Source organism: Euwallacea similis, chromosome 28 (genome assembly GCF_039881205.1).
Source record: "Euwallacea similis isolate ESF13 chromosome 28, ESF131.1, whole genome shotgun sequence".
NCBI classification, from domain to species: Eukaryota; Metazoa; Arthropoda; class Insecta; order Coleoptera; family Curculionidae; genus Euwallacea; species Euwallacea similis.
This window is the reverse complement of record NC_089636.1, coordinates 2288797-2306130: the sequence shown is the minus strand read 5'-3', so window position 1 is coordinate 2306130 and position 17334 is coordinate 2288797. Positions and strand designations below refer to the sequence as shown.

Sequence of the window (17334 nt, the reverse complement as noted above, 5' to 3'; positions counted from 1 at the left end):
CCACGGTTTAATGCGGCGGGTGGTGCAGATGGCACCCTAATCAGGGTATACCCATGGTTTATTACCACGGGTTTCAGTATTTAAGGATTTGGAGGGCATGCACAAGCTCTTTTTTCTTCTGAGTTTGGTTGTCCTTGGCAACTCAGAAGTCGCGTCCGCGTTTGTAAATTCCCAAGTTACATTGTCCCCTGTTTTGTTCACTTTGTATTAATAAACGTACATTTATAATCCTTTTTCTGATCTGTGATCGCATTTAAAAGATATAAACACCATCCTATATCTACACAAATATCAAATCCGATACTACATACATGTTCCACTGTGACCAATTTTGAAAGCATTCCTAAAAGATACAAGCAATTTACTAATTATGACTTTAAGGTTTAGAATTTCAATGTTTAGAATTCAATGAGATCTGAACTTACAATTACATGTGCCAGAAGTACGTGCGGTCTTTTTAGAAAGGTTGCAGTAATTCTGCCAAAAACAACGTTATTTGAAAAAGACAGTGTAAAATAAAAGGTTCTCGTCAGTGCCTGGGTGTCTGTAATGAGGTTCCCCGTGGTTTGTTTTCTTCTGGCTTTAATAGTTTTCCATTTATTTAAATCGAATTTGTGAACAATATGGAGCAAAAGTTTATATTGAAACTCTATATTTACTCTTGCAAATGGGATTTGTTATGTGTTTACTTTCCTGGAGACCGAACTAAAGGTCCATCAAACTTTTTGGTCAGTGAAACAATAGTGTTTGTCGATAGAATATAAATTACTCTGTCTGTAATTGATTATGTTAGAAATATATTTTTACTTCTGTTTATCGCAGCGACAATAGCCAGCAAACATTAAAAAATATACCTCCACAAGATAAAGAAGCTTTGTTCTATATTATTGCACTAAGTTTTCATATACTCTAAATCTACTCTTAATTTGCTAAGGAGTTGACTTAGCTAGAAGCAAATTGAAATTTCCAGAATACCCTGAATTTTTTCATTTCGCTAATATTCAAGCTACCGCAGGTCCACTTTTCTTTATTTTCCCTAACAATTTAAAAACAGTTTTCCAAGATGTAATTAAATTTACGTTCTTGCAAAGTGGGTCGTATACGCCCCAGAATAAACTCTAAAACGATTGTGAAAAGAGGGTCGAAATTGAAGTAATAAATCGCCGTTTCTTAACACTCAATCATATTTAAGCTCTTAAAAACAAAACGATATTTGCACAGGGTGGCCTTTTATTGGATTTCTGAGAGATGAAAAAACGGTGATGAATAGAGGTATGGAAGAAGATGATGGCGTAGAAATCAAGTGAAGGAAGGGAAATGCATATGTCGAAAATCACCTTATCGAAAATGATCTGTAAAATGACTCTTCTGAAATAGTAGAAGAGTTCCTAACTTCAAACGGGCATACTTTCACATCGGCAAAAAAGTGAATGAGGTTGTAACGTCAAATATGAAAAGTCCTCTAAAGAGGAGGGATAATCTTTGAGATGCAGATCGAGCTGAGAAGTATTGATTGCGATAAAAAGAAAAGAGATGTCGAAAATCGTCTAAAACTACCACTCAAATTATCGCAATGTTAGACAGACGGTTTTTTCGGAGAATGGTCTACTCAAGAAGGCGATTTCCTTTCTAGGAAAACTCCCCCCATCGACGTTTCCTTTTGAGGCATTCTAATTAATTCTAATGTGCTGTTCCGCTACTTTTCGAATTTTTTTACTTCTTTTCTTATTCTTTGAATATGACTCTTTGAAAGAGTAATTCATTATGACCTCTTTAACTTTATTCTTTAATTCCTCCTTCAGAAACAGCTATTTTTTTCACAAAGCAGTCGTTTCTCCACATTCTTCAAAAAAGAACACCTTAAACTCAAATACTTTTTATAGTCAAATGATATCGAATTCTGTACTCACCTAGGATAGTTCATGCATTCTTTGTTTGCCTATGTGGTCATTTATATGCGAGGAAAGCCCTTTCAACTCTTTGAGGTATTTTTTCAGAGAAATTGTACTTTTACCTCTGAATTTCTTCCAAAATTGAAGATGCAATCATAGATATATTGTTGATAAATAAAAAAAGTGTTTTCAGAAGCAATTGACTCTGAAAAGCAAACATGAGTTTTTTCGAACACTTCCAAAAACGTAAAAACACATCAAGAAAATCTTCAATATCAAATTCTAAAAATTGAAAAAAAAAATCTCTAATTTGGTCCATTTAAATTCTCATTTGCGACCACTGTACATATCAACCTATGAATCACAGCTGCTGTTAAATGCTTCTTTGTATATACCCATCATTTTCTAGCATACGCTCCTAAATAAAGACAGAAAATATAACGAACAGTTCAACCGTGTCAAAAGCCTACTTGTCTATTTAAGATGGTAGAATCAATGTCATAGCTTTTGTTATGTCTAATCTCATTAATGAACAAAGACTACTATGGGATGTGGGATATATGACGCTTAATATAATTTAAACGCGTCTGCACAGTGGTGGTAAATGAAAGTTTTAGCAGTAAAGGCGGCAATTTTGTTATACTGGTCACAAATTCATCTCTAGGTATACGGGAATCTTCAAAGCTGTTAAAGTATGTTAAGTCCGGTTGGAATACCTAGGTAGGTGCTTCTATTCAAATGCATACATGAATTTAAATAACAACGCACGTGATACGAGTACTAATCATAGCGTGTGAGTTGAAATATATAATTTAAATTTAAGTTTCTTCCTTCGGAATTGCCGATTTTGCTATTTGCCCTAATACTTCTCTTCCATTCAATCCCTCTCTTTCTAATCGAATTCATTTCAGTTCTAAGAAATATCGAAACTATATAGGATAACCCAGAAAAAAGCATGAACAGAAAGATAGTAAAATTATAGGTGAAAAGAGGCCGATTTTATTTAATTTGTATTTGGGTTCGGAAATGTTTCGTTTTCGGGCCAATGGAATTAAATTATAAAGGATCATTTTGAAACGCTTTGTAGTATGTCGGTCAAATTCGGTGTAGTTATCTACCTTAAACATTAGCTTGTCTATGGTTTTGTGAGGCACTCTCTATTATGCAGTCGAATGCCATGTTCAGTTGTTTGACTTTACTCACTTATTCAACACATAGAATTGTCACAAAATCTCAGTTATTGAAGTAGATTCACCGATTATTTTTCTCTTAATAACTCCAAAAAATATTACTTATTGTCACTCACATCACAAGCGTATCGCCAAACAAGTAAATCCATTCACAGCAATCTAAAGGAAGTTCATTAATGTAAGTTGGAGTATGTAATTAAGTTGATAATAAATTTTCAGGGTTTACCCAAATAGCCCCATTAAACGGAGGTAGAAGGATTAAACCATGGGTTTAGAGTTATCGCAGCGAACGGGTGCAATAGCTTCTTTTAAGAAAGATCTATTGGTAAAAGTATCGTGAAGTGAGTGGAGTTATAAAACTCCTGCCCAAAATCGATCTGTAGAAACTTGTAATCAGTATTAATATTATTTGAAGTTTGTACAACTTCTTATCCAAGTGGGTAAATTTCCTTTTCAGAAAAATTGAAAATTCTTTATAAACTTCTCATTTGTATGGTGAAAAATTATCCTTCCAGGAAAAATTTTCTAACACTCATGTTTATCATGAAAAAAAAAGAAAATATATTACCAATACTTTCCTGGATACCCGTTTCGTTGCTTAGAATTTTATACTTAAAATGGAAACTATCTTACTTCAGGCAAAATACTTTACCTGCTTCAATTTTGGCAATAGTGTGCGACTTCTTGAAGACGAAAAACATTTTTTTAGCTAATATTCCGAAGACCGTGCAACAACTAGGGGTCTCCTCTACCTCCATTAACACAAGGTTACCGGGAGGGGCACCAATATGGATCACTATCAGTCCTGGCACGTACAACGATGCTTTCTATGTCAACAATGCCAGGCTGCTTTACAGGCAATCTAATATTGTTGGGATTCAGACCCAAACTGGGAGAGCCCCCATTACACAGGTGAATATTTTTATATATTAATCTCTTGTAAATATCTAGTAAATTGGCAAATTTCTGTTTCAGATCTTGCATAAAATCGATGAAGTGTTGATTCCCACTAGATCATCCAGCAATTTGTCCACACAGATCTTTAATCCAAATGCTTGGGAATTTTTGGAAGGTTACGAGTCCCTTATACAGGGTTCTCATAGAGTTAGGTAGAAACAAGTTTGATTCCGGATATTACAGTTCATACAAAGCATCATGTTTTTTAAGGGATTTTCGCCAAAAGATTAAGCATTTGAGAAAAGAGAATATATTCAGAACTGAAGGAGGACATACATTTTTTATTCCTGTCGATGAAGGATTTGCGGTGAGGCAATAATTGCGTACGGTAAAAGATTGGTAGTAATGGACCAATAATTTTGTAGAATAATAGGGCCACTCTAATTGACGATTACATAGTAGATGGCCACGTTATTCCTAATGCGGTGCTCTTCACCACGCCCACCAAAAAGGACTCACCTTTCCAGACTCTGGCAAACAGGGATAATGTTATTCGAGTGGTCATCTCGTTTACACAAGAGCAGAGGGAAAATACCATTATAAGTAAGTACATGCAATAGCCATTTTTGCTTTTAACGATGAGTACAATCATGGTAGAGGGCTTTTATTATTGTTATAATGGTGAATAATTACATAAAACATTTATTTGGTTTATTTTATAGGCCTGCGTGTCTGTAAAAATAATCTTATTTTAATGGATAGTTATGGTTAAAGGAAAGTAGTTTTCAATTAAGCCAAAAATTATCACAATTATGGCGCGAACTGAGATCAAACGCACATTGTGTAAAAATTCTGAAATATGTTCTGGGTCAGAACTTCAGAAAGTAAACTATTTTGATTAGTAAATCAATGTTTTTTATTAACCTGTGGTAAAATTAATTTTATAAAGATTTCATTTATATCAATTTTTTCTAAAATTTAAGGAAGGAATATTTCTAGATAACCGAGCATCATGCATGCACTTTAGTCTACCAATAGAAGAGCCTACAAAATATCCCTCAAGATTGCGAATATCTAAAATTAAAAATTTATACTTTTGAAGAGGTTTCTTGTTTTTTCTGGATCGATAACCGCATACGATATATTGAACATTGAAACTGGTTAAGCCTGGGATAATCTGCTTGGTATGGAAGCTACATGATCCTTGTCTATGCGAAATCAATCTGACACAGATAAAAAGCTCTCAGGATTTGCAATTAGCTAGATGGAAAACAATACTTTTTCCTGAAATCTATTGTGCTTTCTCCATGCTCCACAATTCGTCCTAATTCCAATAAACATTTGCTGTAACAGATAGTGACCATTTATTTATATAAATTGTATATAAAGCGAACCTGAAGATTTTAGTTTCTTTACTGATTTATAATGGAAAATATCGACAATAAAATTTAAAGTAGTTTTTATCAGGCCTGGAAACCAAATGTTTATAATAAATTTCTATATTTTTTCCAAAACTATTTAATAAAACTAATATTAACAATTGTTAGAATATTTGTAACGATTGTCGCTACATAAAATCTTTCGTTACGCCCTCTATAAAAATGTTATCTCTCAATTTATGTAGTGATGGAATTCACAGAAACTGCTTTAAACATTAAAAAGCACTTTTAAACAATATGTTCTCTGCAGGGTATCTATAAATGGTTAATTGAGGTAAAATTTGTTTATTTAAGTATAGTGTTGCAAAGGCTTTATTATTCTGATACAGGGTATTACAATTTTAATTTTCTTTTTAAGATATTGTTTCGGATTTGCTTCAGTTTTTGAGATATTAACACGAAATTTTACACAAACAGTAAGGTTTAGAACCTACACAACCAAGTTTGAATAATCGTTATAGAAATCTACAGGGTAATTTATTTTCTAGGGTAAGGCGCCCTTTTTCCATCACGAACTGTTGGTTGTGCACTAGTGCGTTGAGCTTATCGTCGTCCTTATAGGAGTAAAATTGAACTGAAAACAGCTTTATATGGCGAAATTCAAAACTCGGGAGGTTTTTAATCTGCATGGAAATTTCGTAATTATTTCGTTTCAATTGCCCTATTTCGATATTCTCCTGTTTCCAAAATATCAACGTTTGAAATATGGCTTTTCTCGTATTTTCGACAGTTGCAATTGAAGGTATCAGTTATTGCACACGTGGCTTATACATTATTTTGTTATTTCTTCAATACTAATGAGAATATCTAATTTTTCATGTGTCAAAAGCTTAATACTTTTTAATATGTGTGAAATGCTTGACGACTTCCTGATATGTGTCAAACATTTGACAACTTTTGATGGATGTCAAAGTTTGGTATCCATATTTGCCTTGAAAAACTGAGATAAGAATGTTAAAGCCATTGTAGGTTAAACCGCTCAGAAGCTGTGTCTGTCATAAGAGCAAAAATTTTTTGTCTGATGGGGCCTGTGCAAATTTCATTTGATATTTCCAAAAAAAAAAAATGAAAATCAGAATTGAGTACTTAAAACGAATTAATTTTAAAAATTTACGATCCAAACATTCAACAATTTCTAAGAATCCCAATACATATTTGAGCCACTCTGTATATTTAAAACTATGTTTAATCTGTAGAAACCTGTATTTTATCATTTTTATATCTCAACCGTTCTTCTACATATCCTTTGGTTTTCAGATAACTGCTTTTAAGTGAAATTTGGGGTATCCTGTTTGCTAACCTGTGGTTTACCAGTTTTATTTTAAAAGATATCACAAATGTCTAATGCAAAATATGTGCAGTTTTATTTAAGTTTACAAAAAAGAAGTTAAATGTTTAAAATACAAAATTCTTGCACAAGTCATATTTTCTTAAATGGAACACCCTGCCTATTATTGGATATTGCGAAACGGATTTTTTTAATTTCAAGAATATATGCATATTTTATGCAAATTTATGATCAGCCGTTTAGGCACTCTTTTAATTTAAAAATTAAAACTCCACGTATATCTACTTTAAAATTTTTAATGGGATCCCTGCGTTGTGCAAAAAAATATTATGAAGTTGGGAAATGTATTTTATATCAAATTCGTTGCCCCTCAAAATTAACGTTGACGTATTTTGGGAACAAACAAAGTTATTCTCGAAACCTGGAATAACGTTGAATATTTTATCTGGATAGGAATATTTATAGGTACGAATTTAATGGTGGGACAAAAAGACTGGACTGATAGACAAACCGATAATGAGTAAATAATGTGTGTTGTCACCTGGTTTTATAATTAAGGCAAGTAAGTATGTTATTTATAAGCATATCTACCGTGTGTTAGTGAATATTATCGTTTTCTTTTGTTTGAAAAAATCTAAAAACATTGACTTTTGATTCACCCTTCAATAAATATGAAATAGAACGGCCATCAATTTTTGATTAATTTCCCAGAAAATTATTTCTTTTATGACGAATAGAGCAGTTATTAGTTCTCAAAATTTTCGATTCTAAAAGCCACAAATTTGAACCACACCCAAAATAACATAAGTTTGGTACAGAAATGAAATATACACATTACGCTCGGACCTTTTACTGTTTTTCATCAAACGATTTTCGCTGTAACGATCCAATAAGTCTGACTGCTGAAAACTCTTTTCATTAGTGGTGAACATTTGGCGTTTGATTTTTAATTACCGTCACAATCCACAGAAAAAACACTAATTGTGAGATCACGTTTTAAGAGTCACTAATGGAAAAAAACTGACACTACAGTTTGAAATGTGTGTTAAGTGCTAAGCAAAACCTTTTTCTTTACTGGGATAGTTTTTGAGATAATGGGATAAGCTCCTTGAAATGAGCCACCCTGTACATGGATATTTTTATAAGTTTTATTATATCATATGTTCTGTCTAGATAAAAGAACGATGCCATGTTGCCGTTTTCGACCATTGAACTAAATGCAGCTAAATCTCACCCCCCAAAAGGAAAAATGAAACATATACCCTGCATCATAATCTCATATTACATTAAATCCCATCACGTCATTTTCAATATTTATCCACTGTATCCAATTTGTGACTATATTGCTACATTTATGTGATCATATTTATTCCACATGACTGAAAAATGGAATCTGTCAGAGCCATTATAATTCCCGGCGACTTTTGAGGAGTTCATCCCTTTTGTCCGTATCCAATTACTTCTTCTGCGGTTATTCGTGACATGGGCGATGGCAGAATAAAAATGGATTATAGTCTCTGGTGACATAGAATCTGAGAAAACAATAAATCACGTTTGCGAAAAATTGTTATTGTTGATGAGTAACTAGAAGAAGAGGTTAATTAGTAACTGTATATTCTTGCTAATGCATTTTAAAAGAGTTTCAGCGTTTTTCAGTGAAAAAAATTGGGACTCTGCGAGGATATGTACGAATGCTCGAAAAGAAACAGTTTCTTTGGGGCACTAGTGGAAAGTGGAGGTAAGGAAAGGGCCGAGAGTGCCATTTGTCAAATTTTAGGACGGTCCGTTTTTACCCTTTTTTTCCTCGAGGTGACGAATGTCGGCAAATACGTAGACCACTGACGTCCAAACTTTTTCCTGAAATCTCCAGATTTAATATTGTTTTTGCAGATAAATATGTTTAGATCATTTGTAAACAAATTTTGTTAAATGAGATGGTGGAAAGAAACAACCACTAACCTTAACCTGAATACTTATAGTATGCGGCGAAAATATGGAACGCATTAATTTAAAAAAATATTAGTTATGGGTATAATATTAATAATAATGATAATGATAATAATACCAATAATAATAGTCATAAAGTTAAAAGTGACCCATGTTATTTTTGACCTATATTTATACGAGCAATTCACCTTAAAATGCCCTTTGCCTATGATTCCTGAAGTCCTTAACACAAAATGTTTGTAAAAACTCATATGAAAAAAAAGTTTTAGGTGATTCTTATACCTGAGATTTCAATCCACAAAAACTTCTAGATTCTTAGCACATCCCGCAAATTCATATTAGCTTTATTTTTTATATGTTATACTCCATGCTTCATCCCAAAGATCATTGCAAAAAATTTGCTGCGGTTTAGCTTTAAGTTATGTTCATTAGAGATATTACTAAGAGTGTCCAGGTCAGAATTTACTTTTAATTCAAATTCGACATAACCTTAGAATCAAACGAGCTATAAAATTGCCTAACTTGCAAAATTCATCCTTCTCAGAATGTCCGATGTATAAATAAGGAAAGTAATGGTCCTAAAATTGAACCCTGGGGAATCCCGGAAAATATATTGGCCCAATCTGAATATATATTTTTTGGGTAAAGAGTCTGAGTTCTCTCCGTAAGATAAGAGTGAATTAGTTAACAGGCGCTAACGTTTAGTTCATAGAACTTTAATTTAGAAATGAAGACAGCATGACTTCTCTCAAATGCTGCGGAAAAGTCTACGAGCGCTAGATTTCACGATTCAAGAATCTCATTAGTAACATTTTCTAAAGCCACAGAATTACGAATCCTTCCAAATTCGCATTCACTATCCGCTAAAATTTCTTTGGTAGTCCAAAACTCATAGAGCTTTTTAATAATTTTTCAATGTTTTAAAAATTGCAGGCAGGATGATTACTGTTCTGAAGTGATTGAAGATTTTAAGTTAAAAGTGTTTACCAATTGATTATTATTTTCGAGTAGAAAAAGAAGAATAGAGAGAAAGCGCTCAACCTCAATACAGCAATTAATTATATGAAATATATTTAATTAAATATAATTATTCACATGTGAAAAAAATTTAACGTTTTACAACTTTAAAACATTTTTAATGCTTCCACAGCATTTATTCATTTAATGTGCACCATTCCTATAAGTCAAAATCATAGCCGACTTATCAAAAAATGTTTTAATGGCTCTAACTCATACAGTTTCTGAGAAAAATACCAAATGTAATATATGGCTGAAAAAACGATTTTCAAAATGTACATATTCAACGTTACTCCTATATAATTCTCAAAAGTTTAATAATTTATCTCCAAAAGTAAGGACTTGATAACAAAACTGACAGCATTGGCAAGAAGTTCTCAAAAAAGTATTTTAATAATGTAAAACTTTTATTCCTCTAACTGTAACCGTATAAGAGTTATTTGCAAAAAACGCCAAATTGTTTTTTTTTCTGGATATCTTCGCAATCATTCAGAATTTAGCAGGTATAAAAACAGATTAATAATTTGCTTTAAATTGCACAAAGTTTTCCTAATTTTAACCATTTTATATCTATTTCCGCTTCCGAGATCCCCATACTGTTCATCTTTATCTGAGACAGACTATATATAGAGCGTCCCAAAATTAGGTGGATACTCTCTATTTCTCTCTATATATCTAATGACTATAACACTTTAAGGCCATAAACAGGATCATTTTCACACACTTCACATTTAGGAATATCAGACACATCATAGACATGAGGTAAAATGAAAAATCAATACTCATTATAGCGCAGCCACAGCTTTTAGATCCAATTCTGAGTTTAAAAATAAGCGATTCTAGACTTTTTAAATTTCATGGGAATCATTTTCTTGGTAAACTCACCAGGACATAGATCTAGTGGCCCTTAACGGACTTTCTAACTTTGTTAGTTTTCGAGATTTCTGCACTAATTGGGCCATCGAAGAAAGTTCATCCTCATTATATCTACTTAATAAGTCCTGTGAAGCAGGGCGAGTCACGAGGAGTGTACCAACTTCGGTTGTCTAATGTCTAATTCAAGCGCATCGGCGGGATCTTGGAAACTGCAAGAAATACCAGGTTGATTAAATTAAGTAGCGTTATTTGCAGCATGAAAACCACTACGTACCTGACACATAGTTCGAGTCTCACCACTACAAACTTGGCTTGGCCCTTCTCTCCTTTAGTTACCGAGTACCCTTTTTTCTAGATACCTTCTACCGCATTTTTATTATTTAATAACCTTAACATCATTCATGATCACCATTTCACTGGGATTGCGCCAAATTTGTACTATTTGTATTGCTGAAAGGACAACGTAAAAGCAGAATTGAAAAGGCCAATACTTTCAGTTCAATATTGGTGAATCAGAGTTTATCGTTCATTTAATCCCTGCTCTAATCGCTGCCCTTCTTAATTTGTTAAGGCTTAATCACGAAATCAAGACCATTAGCCGTCTAATCAATTTCCTGGACAACTTTAGGAGCCAGTAAAGAGAACATAGAAAGAGAGTTAAGAAAGTTTTTGACGTCAAAAACCATTAAAAATTACGATGTTTTAAAATTGCGTTTTTGGTTTAAATTATCAGTGAAACGAAAGGTCGAGATCGATTCACGATTAAATGGAACAATTAGTAATTTGATAAAATATACAGCGTGTTGCATGAATAGAGCTGAACTACTATGAGATACTAAAGGTTCTTTAGGCAAAAGTTCGTTGTCTCTTTTAATTTAATATTTTTGAGTTTTTTAAGTTCTTTTCTGTAGATTTTTGAAAAATACCTTTAAAAACTTATCAATTTATGGACCTTGTGAACAACTTTTTAGTGCAACAAAGTATCCGAATTTCATAGAATTCCCCATGGATAAAGCCTCTTGTATAATAATTCCAATAGAATTTTCCTGACGCTTTATGCGCTTGTTTGTGTCCGGGGGACATTTTTGATTATTTTTTTTTACGGAAACTTAAGCCCTGATGAGTTTTGGAATTTCTGAGAGACTCTTCAGCGCTTAAAGCCAATTTTGATTCGATTCAACTTAATTCGACTTAATCAAACTTAATTATTGACATGCAATGAATGACGTCAGCACATTGGAATATGGAAATTGTTAATCTTTCGGGAGCTTTTTCGCTTCAGGACACATCGTGCTTCGTTATTTGATCAGTCGCTTTGGGGCTCTCATCAATGTCGTTTCTATAACAACAATCCCCGTTTTTATAAGATCGTCAATTTAACAAACGCAGGACAAGTGAACGCGCTTCACCGACCGAAAGAAAAAGTTACGAAATCTTTTCGCCTGAAAGGCGATGTTCCATAATGCTTCCATTTTGTTTTGTTGACAGATTGTTGGAAGATATATGTTTGCCCTGGATATAGATGCAACACAAAAGCGTAAATTTTATTTATGTTTGTTGTAGCATCGACTTAAGCGGGCTTAAGCGGAACGGTCTGAAAGAAAAATGCTTCGTTTCTTGTCGGAAAATAATATTGTTAAAAACGTTGATTTCAGATTACGTCAAATCGCACACTTTGTATGCGGACGGCAAACACCCTCAAGGAGTTGTTTTAGCGGAAATCGTTAAGGCCAACATTCCAGTGAAGAATGGAGTTATCCATCTTATTCACAAACCTTTGATGATTGTGGATAGCACGATAAAGGAGCTGCTACAGGTACGTTACTCGTAATTTAGCCGTCTGCTTAGTTCTCAGCCACATTTTTTCAAGTAGTAACTCGAATAAATCACACCTGCCTTATCTAAAAGAAAAAATATTATCAATAAAAAGTTTTAACGACAAGAAACACTTTTTAAAACGACACAGTCTTAGCACAAATTGCAAAAGTTTGAGCAACGTAACACCAACTTTATTTCAGCTGATTTTATTACATCCTGTGTTTTCTTTGTTCCATTTTTCAAACACGAAATTACTTGTTGCAGTTTTTAACACTTTAGATGCACTTTGAACTTTACGATAATAGAATCTCGCTTCAGTTCTCGAAATTTAACGACTAACCGTTTGAAATATTTCAAAGTTTGTACCGCAAGATTTAGGTAGAAGTCTGGTTGGGAAGCAGTTAAGGGGATTAGGGAAGAGGCAAATTGGCAATTAATTTGTTATGAAAGTATTAGGTAGCTAGGGACTCCAAAGAAAATATGGTTGGTTCCCACGGATACACTAAAAAAATGATCACTACTGTACAAATGTGTAGGTTTCCCTCAGGAATGCGCCTAGCAAAATTTGCATACACAGGGTGACCGGATATGTACTACACGAGGCTATTCTTTAGGCCAAAACAATTTTTTTCTTCCGGTAAACACTATATTGCGAACGATTCGCTTTTGACATATTTACGGGGTATTGAGATTTCAGATATTTTTTAGATTTTACTGCAAGCCTGCAGTTTTTAAGGTAATAAGTTGAACTTTTATAAACTTAGAATCCTGAATTGAATTTTTAACATCGTTAGTACGTCTAGAAGTTGGTGCTTTTTCTATGGTCAAGTCCCCTTTTACCACTTTTTTTTGTCATAAGCCTCCGACAGGTAAATGCTTAAAATTTCGATTACGTGTTCAATTTAGAGACTGTTTTATCTATTGTATTGTGCCGTGTCTGCAGCCATTCTTAAGCTGTTCGAGGATTTTTATGAAAGTGTTGAACTGAATGAAAACAGGCCCCATGGTTCTTTTCCACAGCTCTAATTCTACTGGTTGCAATTTCGTAGCTCCGATGAAGATAATAAAAATGATCGTAAGCTTGAAAACTGAAAAGTTTTTCTTCCTAATGCTCAAGTAATTCTTTAGCCTGTGGTCTAGCTAGTCGACCAAAACTTTCTTCCTCCTATTATTTTCTATAACATTAATTCGACGCAAATCCATACATTTTTCATACAGGTTACCAAAAAAACTCAGTTGGGTTAAAAAATGGGGTGCTCACTAAAGAGCTCGAAAACGTCACGGACACGTGGAAAATTAACGGGTCAAAAATTGAAAATTGAACATGTGATATATTTACAAAACAATTTACAAAAAACTATATGGGTCATTTAAAAACTACCCTGTTCGAAATTCTTATATTTAAATTAGAGAATGTTTTGAGGCTCATTCAAATTTTCTAATGTCGCTGCTTCAATTCGACACACCCCGCTTTTGAATATGTTTTTGCGCCTTCAAGCGTCTTCAAAATTAGCGTTATGCAGTCAATTTGGCCAGCAGCTTTTCCGTAGTTTCTCGGGATTAGCTTCATCCGCAACTTTCAAGTTTTCTCTTTGAATTATAACGTTGTGGAAAACCGGACAATAAATTGGAACATCCATTATTTCAATTCGTTTTAGAGCCTTCGAAAGGCGCTCTTATCAGCTCCAGACATACGGACGCAATATACCTACCCGGAAAGCTATTTACCTATAAATTATTTATACACATTCCGGCATTTTTCATATCGGGATCCTTTTTATGTCAATAGCTTCCCTTTTATAGACCTACATAAATCTTACGGTACCCCACACTATTGTTATAGCTTATACACTTTTTAGCACTTTTGCACAAGTTAGACCAACTAGAGAAGTGATATAGGTACATATTACAAGATGTGAAAACAGTTTTTCAACTTGTAAAATGGTAGTTGGTCTGACTTCGCCTCACAAACTTTATATGTACATACAGGAACACAAGGACTACATTTGCAACGTAGGGAACGTTCAGAGAATGGAAAATATTTGGGATGAAACTCCGAAGACGAATTCGAGGTTTTTCCACCCCAATGGGTATTACCCTTACGATTCCCGAATAATGCATAAAGATGTATGTCTTTCCTTTCTTTTATTGAATATATTTGGTTTAACGCTTGATCAATATCGATAGTAGCTGAAATACTAAAAAACGAATGGTAATAAGGCTGGAAATGCTGATGCCCATCGGTCCAGTTTGAATGGAAATGTATGTGATGGATGATGTAATGTGCTAGACAAAGAGATAGGTGATGATGGATGGATTTAAATAACATTAAAACTGATTTTTGTCGGTGACATAATGTCGGAAAATATGTCACATTAATAAGCAATAATATATGGGAAATAATTCATATTTTATATTTTAAATCATCCTAAAAATTATGACTTTAAAATATTGCTTTTTGTGGTCTGTAAAATTACTCCACTGCAACCTAGACCGGTGTTTACAGTTTTCCTCAGTTTTATTACCAAATAAAAACGCTGTTTTCTATGGCCATGGAAAATTTAATATTCGACCGATTTACTGCTTCCAACATAGTAGGTTCAGCAGAGAATTGGCACAATCCCTCTATTTTGTAAATATTTGAATATTCGTGAAATTTTGATTGAAAGCTTTTGTTTACTTCCATGGTTCCCCTTCATTTCATAGGTGAATTAACGTCGGTATTCCTAAGCAACATTACCCAAAAAGATAGGCAGTAATAAAGAGAATGGTTGAAGTCCATTACGGCGACGCTTCAAGTTAATGCATTGATGTGTCCATTATCGTGATATTCCATGTAGCTTTAAAATGTACTTGTGAATTTGTGTGTAAATTAAGTATCATATAAAATGGTACACCCAGATTTTAATATAAACTGAATTTTAAGCGAATTTCAAAAGCTTCCAATGAATTTTTTAAAGAAAAAGTTTTTAAATTTTATAATGTTGTGCGTCACCGATTGACAAAAGAATGCAATTCATCATTTCTGATCAGCTTTAAAAGTCTCCTTTAGTTTCTGAGATACGACATGTCTCAATCCCCCAAACACCTAAATTCCTTGGAATCATCTATTCGTATTTTAAAAGAAAAAATGTTATGAATCGAAATGGCTTATTCTTGTTAAAATCAGCTTTTACTTTCTAGATATATATTTAGTTTTTACCTTATAAAAATAAAAAATAAAATCCTTAGAAGAACGACCTCACCACACACTGATGGGTGAGATGGCATACTTCTAAGTGGTTACAAGGTGAACAACAAAAAATGCAGTTTATAGGCAAAAAACAAAAATAAATCCTTTTGGCCCTATGGAAAGGCTAGTGCAATTAGCTCGACACCAATTTTTCCATATTTGACAACGCAGCCACTATTTCTTCTCTGCTGTGTGATTCACTCGAATAAATAGAAGCGAGGTCTTTCTCATCTTAAGAAGTTTTTGAATTGTCAAAATCTAATAGAATTGCGACTCGCTTTTTAACAGAACGCTTTAGCCTTAACTTCCTCAGCTTCAGTTCAGCAATTTCGGATATCAACTGGTAATAGAGATATATCGGGATATTTTTTACCCTCAGGAGTCTTTGCATTCTCAGAAGCTGATCGTATTTCAACTTGCTTTTTTTACCGAATGTACAGACTTCTCCAAAGCCTCAGCTTCCTTATTAGTTCCTCAGTTTTCAAGTTAATAATCTTGGATAGAAAATTTAAAACTCCAAACTTTTCTTTTTTACGGTTTGATCGTTGAGTGTCAGTTGCAAATGGAAACGGAGATATATCGGGATCTTTTTCGTCCTCAGAAGTTTCTGCATTCTCAGAAGCAACTCGCTCTCTTACCGAACGCGTTCGCTTCTTTAGAGCTTTAGTTTGCTTAATAGCTTCCTTAGCTTTCAGTTGAGCAATCTCTAGTGTCGAATTGAAAACTCTTTTTTGTACGGTTTATTGATATATCGAGGATGCCTAGATGAGGGCATGACAAACCTTTTAGTGTCGATTTTGGCTCAGATTGCTCTGATATAATTTGAATGTTTCGAAAACGTACTTCTTTACAAACTGGTGCAACTTACTGATGGGTCTTATCAGGATGACTTTTTACTATATATCCAATTCTTGATTGTAGAATGTGTTCAGCGATGTAAAAAGCTCATATGTAGGGATTGGAGCCTGTTAGTATAGTGGGACGCATTCAGTTAAGAAAGACTTCAAGATTCACCCAGGTTTTTTCTTAGATATGCCCTAGAGCTCCAGTTGAAGCATGATCAAGTAAAGCCATTTTCATTTTCTTCCTAGGAAAAATAAGAGCTGAAGGAATATATTTTCTTTTTTCGCTGAAATTGCTTCTTATACGCTGTTTGAAAATGGTAATTCTGAGATTGTCTTAGATGGAATAGGATTCTCTCTGTGATAAAGAAAACGTTTTGAAGATGGAGACGGGGCTCACGTGAGGTAAAAAAGAGTGAATTGGTGGGCGAAAAAGGCCCCTAAACCCTATTCGCGGTACTGCTATAACTGCTTATCAATCTTAAGAACCATACCAATTTGGAAATGGATACCATTTGAATAGATGCTTAGTTTCCATAAATTGAAATATAATTCAGGGATTTAATCTGCCGTTTCTCGACAACTAACCATTAAACTTTCCATGCCATTAGAAATGACGTTTAACAAATTCGCTTTTAAAATGGGGCTAATGATGTGAAACGTCGGCTTATGCTAAATTATTCGCTAGAAAATGTATAATAGCGGCTTTTGGCAATTGCGTAAAATAATATTTGTATTTATTTTGTGATTATATGCTGGATTATTAACTAGTATCAACATATCGATAAGCCATAAATTTGTTGAAACAATATCGCTATTCATAACCTGAATAGCTGAATCACCCCCTGCTAATAGGTTTTGTCTGCAGTTTTTTGGAAGATTAATGGAAAGGTTTA

At 33.7% G+C, this 17334-nt stretch overlaps 1 protein-coding gene across 4 annotated transcripts in view; it reads left to right on the top strand.

Annotated features, from left to right (window-relative positions):
* The window catches only part of Fas1 (fasciclin 1), a 125524-nt gene that overhangs the window by 84499 nt on the left and 23691 nt on the right, over nucleotides 1-17334 (top strand). For 3 of the 4 annotated variants that reach the window (XM_066403121.1, XM_066403122.1, XM_066403120.1), the window contains exons 3-8: nucleotides 3792-3994; nucleotides 4058-4191; nucleotides 4250-4346; nucleotides 4405-4582; nucleotides 12202-12362; nucleotides 14354-14491. In XM_066403121.1, the coding sequence (XP_066259218.1) occupies nucleotides 3792-3994; nucleotides 4058-4191; nucleotides 4250-4346; nucleotides 4405-4582; nucleotides 12202-12362; nucleotides 14354-14491 (911 nt within the window). The remainder of the gene's footprint in view (nucleotides 1-3791; nucleotides 3995-4057; nucleotides 4192-4249; nucleotides 4347-4404; nucleotides 4583-12201; nucleotides 12363-14353; nucleotides 14492-17334) is intronic. The other variant, XM_066403123.1, reaches the window with a different exon arrangement.